The sequence below is a fragment of the Vespa mandarinia genome, chromosome 8, assembly GCF_050613455.1.
Source record: "Vespa mandarinia isolate Hongniang chromosome 8, ASM5061345v1, whole genome shotgun sequence".
NCBI classification, from domain to species: Eukaryota; Metazoa; Arthropoda; class Insecta; order Hymenoptera; family Vespidae; genus Vespa; species Vespa mandarinia.
Genome location: NC_140817.1, coordinates 667,721 through 678,602, shown reverse-complemented (window position 1 = coordinate 678,602; position 10,882 = coordinate 667,721). Strand labels below are relative to the sequence as shown.

At 43.9% G+C, this 10,882-nt stretch overlaps 1 protein-coding gene across 1 annotated transcript; it reads right to left on the bottom strand.

Moving 5' to 3' along the window:
• Positions 1–422: 422 nt before the first annotated feature.
• On the bottom strand, positions 423–6,261 carry LOC118447936 (uncharacterized). The gene is made up of 2 exons (XM_035880508.2): positions 3,827–6,261; positions 423–3,654 (listed from the first exon to the last, which is right to left on the bottom strand). Exons 1-2 carry the CDS (start codon positions 3,945–3,947, stop codon positions 2,108–2,110), a joined length of 1,668 nt encoding a protein of 555 aa, XP_035736401.2. The 5' UTR covers positions 3,948–6,261; the 3' UTR covers positions 423–2,107.
• Between the last annotated feature and the right edge of the window lie 4,621 nt (positions 6,262–10,882).

Genomic DNA, 10,882 nt, shown 5'->3' with positions numbered 1-10,882 from the left:
TATTTTTAAACGTTCGCTGATCATTCGCTCATCGAATCTCCGAATCAAATCGAATCGATTCGTCTCGATACGCAAATTCTCTTCCATTATGGACAATTGTATCTATCGACGAACAGCCTAAAGGCTTCCTCGAGAATCGAACAAAGTTTCCGTTTCTTTCGACGATATCCCATCTCTCTTTAACCTTGTGATCGTGAAATCCAATATTTTTCATATATGTATTATATTGAAAAACGACTCTATGTACGAGGAATGCTTTATTTATACTGAAAATGTATTTCTTTTTTTCGCGATAAACAATAATAACGTAGAATTTAATAATTGATCTTACGTGAATGGAGGAGATTGGAGGAAGAGGAGAAAATCGTTAAGAAAAAAAAGGAAATTAGTTTCAAGTTAAAAATCCATATTATTTTATTTCGTATAAAATATCTCTATATATAGCCAATATCTATATCTCGATAGTAGTTTATTTTCTTTACAAAACTAGAAATAGTGGTACTCGCCTCGAGTCGCGCTCTATTAATTACAGGCACAAAGATTAACGAAACGACGACTCGTCTTTCAAGCATATACCGTGGTCTCTTTCGTCTTTTCACCTTTTACGGATGGAAAGAGAAACTTTCTATTTTTGTTTTCTCTCGTACGGCGAATAGCTCTCCTTCCTTCTAGTTACACATACTATATGATACAATGACTAGTTTCTTCGAGTAACTTATGAGTGAGCTGTGTGTGGCTTCGGACAAACGTAAGAATACAAAACGAAGAGAAGAGGTGAACAAACAAAAAGAAAAAAAAAAAAAAAAAAAAAAAAAAAAGAAAGAAAAAAAGGAAATAAGATCAAAGGCCGACGGCGTCTGACACCGCCCGACGTCGGCCGTTGAATGATCCTTAACGTTCCGTTTACGCATATACGATATTTAATACTCGACATGCATCTTCCTCTTGTTGTCTTACGAACTAATCGTTGAACGCTTTATTATATACAGCGGAACGACGGCTTTTCATCGATGGCACTTTGGTGCGCTACTTAAGGACGAAACCAAAAAAAAATAAGATACTATTATTTTACGCGTATAAATTAATAACACCCCGCTTATGCACGCATTCTTCTCGACGAAGCAAAGAAATATGAGACACGGTCTTTTTTCCAAGCTTCTTTAATCGTCGACTATGTTTTATCGCGAGTGATCTCTGAAGATCCAATCGAACAAACGAAAAGACAATGTAAAGTAAGTGGAAAGATATAGAAAAGGAAAATATAATGGCACGACGACTTCACGGGACCGCGTCGAGCGGTAACTTTGAACGCTTTCTTCCCGTCTTTTTTTTTTCTTTTTTTTTTTTCTCGTGGCCAAAGCAGAAGCGAGCTTTGACCAAGATTCCGTAAGAGAAAACAAGCGTACGCCGCTACCCTACGTACGGGCGCAACACCGATTATTCTTTTACACACGTACTCGTAATAATACTCTCACTCGTCGCATACACCCATCTTGAATATATTTACAACGCACAACGAATGACGATCGAAGAAGTTTCGAGGGGAAAACTACGCTCGAATCGAACTACAAAAAATACACGTGGGATCGTGTCGTCTTCGGCAATCGATTTCGGCTTTTCAAGTGCATTGCAAAGATTAGGCATCAAAAGAGAGGGAAAGAGGAAGAGAGAAAGAAAGAGAGAGAGAGAGAGAGAGAGAGAGAGGGAGAGAGACGAAATAGAGAAAGGAAAACTACGATCGTTGAAATACACGGCACGAAACCATTTGCCGACCGCTCGTTAAAGTCTCTCGGGACTTCGATTAAAATCCAAGTCGTGAAATCGAATCTTAATCGAAGCAAAGTTACATTCGTATTAACTTTTTAGATGACTCGTCTTTCGATTCGGCGTTTTTCCCAAAGAAGGCACTTTCAGAAGAAATAGAAAATGTAAAAAAGGACGAGCGCGCAAGAGTCTTTCCGTCGGTTCTTTTTTTTGCTTTTTTTTTCTTTTTTTTTCTTTTTTTTTTCTTTTTTTTTTTTTTTAACGCGTCACGTGCTATCGCACTTTTTGTGAGACGCAGGAAACTCTCGGTCCACTCCAAATTTCCTCCATTGTCGATGGCACTTTAGCAACCGTATCCTATTGGAACGGGTACACCAGGACAACCGCCCTCCTGATGCTTCGTCAGCAGAGACATTCGACTGAACGTTTTGCTGCAGGACGTGCAAGAGTACTTCTTAACGTCGCTGTGAGTTTGTAGATGAGCCCTGAGATTGCTTCTGTCGGCGAACGCGCGATTGCAGTGCTGACAACTGAACGGCTTCTCTCCGGTGTGAGTCCTGATGTGTCCTTGAAGTAGCCATGGCCTCGAGAACGCCTTGCCGCAGAGATGACACTTGCATGGCAACGTGTGCGTTCGAATGTGCATTTTGAGAGCACCGAGGCTGACGTAAACCTTCTCGCAGTATTTGCAGGAGAAGGACTTTTTCGTTTGACCTTCCGCCGCGGCACAGTGAAACTGTTGATGCTTCGACAATCCGGAATACGTGGAATATGATTTTCCACAGTCTGGACACTGATATCTTGGCGATGTAGCGGAGGAGGAAGAAGAGAGTGACGTGGAGGAGCCACTCGTCGCGCTCTTCTCGATCTTAGCGTTCACAATCGTTGGGCCTGCTGATGTACTACCGGCGGAAGATCTACCACTGTCGCTTCCCGGGGAAGATAGGTCTTCGGGAGTGACCGGTGGAGGTGACCTAAGGGATCCCGATCCTAAGGAACTGGTAGGCGATAGACCGCAGTGATCGGGACTTGCCCAGTGAGCATAGCTCCTGGCGATCGGTCTCTGGATCGTCGGACAGGTCAGAGCGGCGTGTGGAGGCGGCGATACCGACGAATGATGTTCAGGCGAGGAATGTGGATAAGCTGGCATCGGATAGGACGGATAGAGTTCCGTGCCCGGATGATATCTGTAGGCCGCTGGATAGGGCAGATAGTGAGGTGGATAAAGAGGCGCGGAACGAGCCCATGCCGGTGTCGCGTAATGAGCAAGCGGCTCGACCGGAGTGTTCAGGTTCAATGGCTCCAAGGGCGCCTTGCTGGCCATGAAATGAAGCGGTGCCGTACTACTAGCAGAAACCGCGGCCGTAGCCGTAGCCGCCGTCGTCGTCGTAGCCGGTACCACAGTCGAAGAGGAACTTTCATGCTGTATAACTTCGACGCGAGCCTTCTTTGCAACAGGATGGATTGGTGCGATTCCGGCCGGCGGCGTGATTGCCTTTGTGGGATAATGATGGTGATGATGGAGATGATGCACCGGATAAAGATGATGGGGATGCAAATGTTCCGATGGCGAGACCGGCCTAGGTGCGATCACGGGAGAAGGTGGTTTTATCGGAGGTGACGGCGACCTTGACGGATACTCGCGTTGATGCGTCAACGGTTCCGACGATATCTGATGCTGCTGCAATTGCTGCTGCTGTTGCTGCTGCTGCTGCTGCTGCTGCTGCTGATGATGATGATGATGATGATGATTATGTTGTTGTTGTTGTTGTTGTTGCTGTTGTTGCGGTTGATTCGAATGACGTTCTGCATTTCTACTTAGATCTTCCGGTTTTGTGCTCAAATTTTCGGGCTCGGGAATATCGTCTACCACCACGTCAATGATCTCTTCTGAAGAAGAAACGAAAAAACACGCGTTTAAGCAAATGGATCGAAATATTCGGAGGAGCGAATGAAAAAGAAATAATTTTAATTTGCGAAATCACGATTTGTATGGAAATAATAAAATTAATGTTGATGTATTTTCGCACGAAAGAAAAAAAATGCGTTCAACGAGACTCACCTTTGATTACCTTCGGGATATCTTCATTGAGCAAGACGTGCACCGGCCGCTTCTTAAGCGGGCAGTGACTGTAGCTGTTGTTTTTCTTAACGAAGCTACGAGGCATCTCATCTATAAGCATATTTGGGCCTTCGAGAGCAACGATTACTGATAGATAATAGTTTTGCTCTTCGCAGGTAGTCGACACCGCGAAGGCACTGTCAGTGTTAATCCAATTTGTTGAGTAGCACGTAAACTCGAATTACTTCTTCTATCACACTATGTCGCGATGCGTTCATGAGTAGAAGACCAAATAAGGAAAAATTGCGAGAAATTATAAGAATAATCCTTGATAGCGTGATAATGTCACTGCACTATTTCACACACCAACTTCTCTCTTCCTCGTATGGCACTACGTTTTTTTTTCTATCTCGTTACGTGATTATTCGAACGAATGAAATGAATCGGACGATTAAAGAAAGAAAAATTGAAGAATGAATTAAGAACGAGTAACTAGACGATCGTGAAAACGGTTCGGCTGCGAGCCGGTCTCTGACTGGTAGGGGGTTCTCCAACATCTTTTATAAGAGGTCGCCCCACCAGGCAGGTGCAGGTGGCCCGCACGTGCTGCCGAACCAATGCGGGGCCAGGGGCCCCGTACAGCTCGCCAATGGGGGACGGCCAGTCGCGGGCCGTGAACCAATAGCGACGAAGCCATCTGTTCCGACAGCTCGTGCGTCCTTCCCCACTCTTTGAGCTAGCCGAGCTACGCTCCACGGACGGGAGGTGCAGGATATTTGTGAGCGCGACGCGATTGTCCCACTGCTGCGCTTCCCTCTCTTTTTTCCCTTCGTTCTTCTCTTTCCGCTCTCTTAGTGACCGCGTGCGCACGCGCGCGCTCACGAGATTTTTCTCGCGCGACACGACGCGACGCGAAACAGAGCAGATGCTGGGCCTCTTCTCTAAACGGCCACCCACCCTACCTCCCTCTCGCTGTCGTTGCTGTACGCGACTTTGCGCATTACGCCTTTTTCCATTCGAATTTCCGTTCGATTTACCTGGCCCCCCTACCTCTTTCTCTCTCTCCTTCTTCGTCCCTCTCTCTCTCTCTGGACTCTCAGGAGCATCGCACGTACCGTTTCTTTCGTCATACTCGAGCCTGATGCGTGTGCGTGCGAGGATACAGCGATCCGTTTCGTTCCCCTTGCTGAATTTCAGGCCTCCTTCCCCTCGTCGACCGGCAGCGTGCAGCGCCAGTTTCGAACGTAACGGTCGTGTCGCGTGCCGCAGCATCGCCCACGCGTGCTGAAACCCACACGTACGGGTGGATCCCCCTCTTGTTAGAAGGAGAGCGTGCCAGCGTCAACGAGCGCTCGCGCGCGCGCGCCTACTCGACCACGTTGGATTCACGAGCCCAGAGCACTGCCATTTTCGCGACCAAGAACGTTTGCTCTCTTCGTGATTTCGCCACGTGACCTAATACTTATTTATCTCCTCGAAAAAAAAAACTCAAGATTCATCTCCCTGTTTATGATTTTTCTTGTACGTTTCAGTCAAGTACAATTTGCTCTTACGAAAAATAGGAAAATTTCATGAAATATCTCGCCTCGCGGATACGTCATTCACAGTTTTCCCTTTGAATAGTATATAGTCTTCAAAAGCATCGAGCAAAACATTGCGAACCGTACAAAATTTATCCTAGATAATGTATCCCCAAAAGAAAGTTCCTATCGCAGCACGTACATTTCAATAATATTGAGATTTTCCTTTTTATCCTTCTTCGATTGGCAACGAAGCGGGTTATCACAGTGAAACGAGATCATTCGAATCGGCCGATCGTGAAACGATAACCACCGGGAGACCGGTACGACGACGGGGCATTAAGAAAGGCACGACTAAAAAGATTTTTGACGAAGGACCCTTGTACTTGTCGTCGTAAACAGCTCGTTCGCGTAACACTTTATATTCTTTGGACTAGTTTCCAATGCGCGCGGTTGCGCGCACACGAGAGAGACCGCCCGATCATTTCGTCCGATCGTTTCGTAATAAAGGAGAAACAAAGAGACAGCTACCGAAGCCCGCGACATGCTCTACGACAATTTTATGATAATACCTTTTGTAACTCTATATTCCTTGTTCGACGCGATCGAATGAACGACGCTCCGTCGACAATTCGACGTTTATCCCGTATTAATTAAGAAACTAGTCGCGATTTATAACACCCTCCTGTAGGTAGCTATAAAAGCGTAACGCGTTTACGCGCCCATAAAGATCATTTTACGTATACGTTTTCCTCGCGAAAACGACGCGGGGATCCACGGCCGAATTCCAACGACTTTGATATACCTGCCGCTTTCCGACTGGCCTACATTTTATTAACGTCGTAACTTATTCTCTGCGTGTGTGCGAGATCGTACATAAAAATATTCTTCCTTCCCGAAGGAAGAAGGGATAGAGGATCGATCTCACCGACGTCGCCGTGGATCTTTCTTTTCCTTCTCATAATTCACCACTTGCGAAGCGTCCAACCAAAGCAAAGAAGGAAGGAAGGAGCGAATCTTCGGTTATACGCGCGATCTCTCTCTCTCTCTCTCTCTCTCTCTCTCTCTCTATCTAATTTTAAAAAAGAAGAGAAGAAAGGATGAATCGTGCACCGGTCGCTAGTCGACGAATAATCTACCTGCCTTGCATGCTTGAAAGTACGCTCTTAAGAAAGGTACCTTTCGTAGCAGCTATCTGTCTCTTCTACTAGGCATACTATGCAAGTATCTACCTACCTACCTACCTACCTACCTACCTACCTACCGTATATCCCTATCCTCGCGCGCTCGCGCTTGATCCGTCGAAAAATATTCCGAGGGAGAGAACGAAGAGTACCGAAATAAGAGGGAGAACCGCAAAGAGAGAAAAGGGGAAAGAGAGGGGGACGAAGCAGACGACGGAGAGACCTGCATCTCATCCGGTTATTCCGGTAAGCTACCACTGGTTCCGGTGAGCTATTCCGTTTCTTTCTTCCTTCGTTCTCTCTTCATCGCGAAAAAAAAAAAAGAAGGAAAGAGAAAAAGAGAAGTGGCCTCGAAAGGTGCTCCTAAATTATACCAAATGTTGGGCGCGTTAACTCGCCTTGCCTTTTGTTTGGTCGTATATTCTATACGTGCAAACCTAGCGAAATAAAGAGAGAGAGAGAGAGAGAGAGAGAGAGAGAGAGAGAGAGAGAGAGAGAGAAACGATGGACGTCGGCTTTTCTATTCTCGGTCACCCTCCAACTAGATTGGTCCCAAATTCGGACAGGTTGCTACCAAAATATGTACATATATATCTGTCCTTCCTCTGACAAGTAAAGCGTCGATATCACGAGCAGGTCTTCTCGAAGAACCCTTCGAGGCGGTTGCGATCTTACGCAGTACGCTTTGTCACCGGTACTTTTAAAAGGCTAGAAAGAAAAGGCGTTAACGTGTCCGTTAATTTATAGACTATACTGACGAGAATCCTCTTCTCACCCCTTCCTCTCTCTCTCTCTCTCTCTCTCTCTCTCTCTCTCTCTCTCTCTATTTATCTGTCTGTTTATGACGATTATCATATTTTATACGTTTCAAAAGACACTTTTTAACTTTCGTCGAATGGACAAACTTAAAACAGATGCTACCCTTGTTAGAGAACTATATCGAAGAGAATTTACGGATAATCCTTGATACCTATATCCTAGGATTCGTATAATTTACTTAACGGGCCTTTCAAAATGGAAAATTACACGGTAGGAGCGAAGAGCAATGAAAGGTGTGACTCCAACGATCGTAGAAGTAAGTACGAGTTTCCTCGAGTTCACGAGCGTGTTATATGTATTTCGACGGAACGTTTAACTAGTCGATATATGTGGTGGTCGTCGTAGTTGAGCCGGCCCATTCGAATAAATCTGTATAATTATTACGGCACACCTTGTCTAGGTGTGCGCATGTGTACGGTACGTATACCGTGTGGCTCAGCCGATGGGAGGTAGCCCCATCGGAAGGAAGCTGGTTTGTTTTTTTGTTCCGCCGCCTCTCGAGGCGAGGAGCACCCCATCGCCTCACCTTTGAAACACCTGGCTATTACCGCGAGATCTTCTCTGTGTGAGTGCCTGTCTACGCTCGCGCCACATGCGTAGTTGCCACCATATGCGAGCGGCCCCACTGGGACTAGCTTTACGGACCCATTTTCGGGGCCTCGTAGATCCCTAGACATGTGTAAGGTACCCCTCTCTTTTGGGGGGAGAGAGAGAGAAAAGCAGGGTGCCTCCCCTCTTCTCTCTTGCCTCCGGATCGTTCTCTTTTCTCGTCGCTACGTACGACGACGAATCAAATGTTTTTTTTCGACTCACAAATGTTTACAAATTATTTACTATCTATTTGGAATAATACCGACATATCACGTATGTATGTATATTTAGAAATAAAAAAAAAAGAAAAAAAAAACAACGCATGAAAATCGCATAAATCAACGGAGCTCTTTATCGTAATCTAAATTATCTATCGATAGTTTTAAATCCATTTCAAAGTTGAGTCCATATACAAGTACCTAGTGACGTCACATATTTTTGTCGGTACGTATACCGATTTCTTCGCTATGTGTCATTGTTTTTCGTTTTCTATCGGATTAATAATGACCTTCGGTCAATGGGACAAGAATTTATAATGCTTTTTGTCAAATTATTTGAAAGGTCTTGATAATAATAGACAATAATATATTTTTTTGATAATTATATTATTATTCTGCAAGTAATGCGTAATTGAAAGTTTGTACAATAGTTCAATCGCAATAAATGTAAAAATACAATAACAACTTTCCCGTAAATTTTCCCAAATATGCCGCAAAGATTCTATTGACGGACGATTCGTTTCATCTATCTTATCGTTTCTTATCTTTCACTATTATTATTTTACTCATCGCATATATATATATATATATATATATATATATATATATATATATGCATATTGTTATGGTCCGACAATGAGATGTGTCACTCGTTTCATTTACTAAGAAACTTTACTTTCTTATTTAGTTTTCCAAAGATCTCGGATAGTATATCAGCAATTACGTACTTGCATGCATAAAAAAGATAAGCAATTATTTACATTACTTTTTGATTATATTCTCGTAATGTTAATAGAAAATTTGACCTATGATTTATATTATCATCGTTATGTATACGCGTCCACTCCTTTTCTCATCTCAGAACGTTTATAAGGTTATTAACGACTCGAATAATCAGGTTCCAAACAATATATTCGAATAAGACGACACGACAGTAAATGGTGCTTACTTCCCAAGAACCCAAAGACCCTTTGTCCCGCATCATGTACCTGGCCTACGAATCTTTCTACCAGCACGTGAACCCATGTGGCATTCTTCTTCAAGAGCTCTTCCATCGTTTATTTTTTTACCAATTCTTTTTCCCCCACCATATCGTAACGAAAGAATACATTGTTCGACTGGTTTAACGTGACTGATTTGATCTAAATGAAATAAATAGCAGGTATGTTTCAAATTTTCTTAGATCTCGTCTCGTTGTCGTTACGTTTATCAATAATTACGAACGACAAAGAATTCGTCGAGTTTTGACTTTGCAAATAATATGTAGAATTATAGTAATCCCGAGGAAAAGAACAAAAAAAAAAAAAGAAAACGATGATTGAACCGGACATTCATTCAAAGACGTTCAATAGAAAAAGGTCGTCGCGAGGAGACCACAGAGAATATCCATGACGAATTACGAGAAAACTCCTTTGCAGGGGTTCCAAAGTATCTATACCTTTCCTAACCAAAAGGTTTTCTTAAAGACTCTTTAAAACGCATTTTCTGATCCACTCGAATCCTTCGCCATTCATAGTGGTGAAACGGATACGGCTAGGTTGTACAGGTGTGCGATTCTTGAGGTGCCGAAAGTTCTTACCACATTTTACATTAAGGTCAGTACCACGTAGAATAAACGAGCTCATTCATAATCACACAGCATCATTTCACGTTCGAAAGATTACAAAAACGTTTTTCCCTTGAGACTTTGAGTTCTTCCTGGCATTGCGTCATTGCGATATGCAATGATTGCAGATGCACTTGTACGTATACTTGTACTTTGTTTAAAAATGAAAGCACCACAAAATTGTCGATCCCTCGAGAAGTAACAGAGTTTCTCATTTTGAAAGGAGAAAAAAATGGAAAGTTTGACGATTAAGAAAGATAGGTCACGTGGAACGATCGAGAACCTCTGTGCACGCCCTCTCACAATGCACGCTATTTCGTAGATCGTGAATGAGACTGGTGCGCCGGAGTTTTTCCTCTTTTTTCATATAACAATGAATGGCCGCTGCGGCGCGTAAGGTCTCTCCCCATTGTACGAAAATCTCAAAGAATCACTGCTTCTTCTCTCGAGTCCGCTCTCGCTCTCGGTCAGAGAGACGTGGTATATACTTGCCCTTTGTCCCTGCGAGACCTGCTCCTTGCTTCTACCGCCTTTGCCATCCCCGTTGTAATTTTTTCCAAAGTAACGCCGCTCGCGTTCTAACCAACTTCTTCTCCGCGACTCTATCTCTTGTATTCCTACGAATGTTAAGGCGCACGACGTAGAAATGACGATGGTTGCTCGACTGGACGATAATTTGTCCAGACTGGTTTCCGTGCATGGCGAGGATTTAATAAAAATCTCATTACTATGCCAAAAATGTGTGTATTTTAAGTTCAGACACGTTTCGAGTCGAAGGGTCGTTTTATACCCTTTCCTTGCGTGCACCGTGCAGAAAGTTCGAGTTGCTATATAAGTTGTTATACAGCGTAAGGGCTGAAATCGACACTGAACTCGTATAACCTGTTGAGCGAAGAGAAACGTAAAATAGAGAGAAATAAATACTGGTCGTACGAGTAGACATGCAATACGAGTCTACCGATTTACAAGAAATATCGATTTCTCCTTTCGAGTCTCCCTCGGGCAAGCTCGAACCTGCCGCGATGCGTTTCTGCCAGCACGGCGAAAGAGCTTTCTCGAAAGGGAAACGACGAGGATGGGAGCGGCGCCCCGTTCACCTGAGAACACCAGGTCGAAAC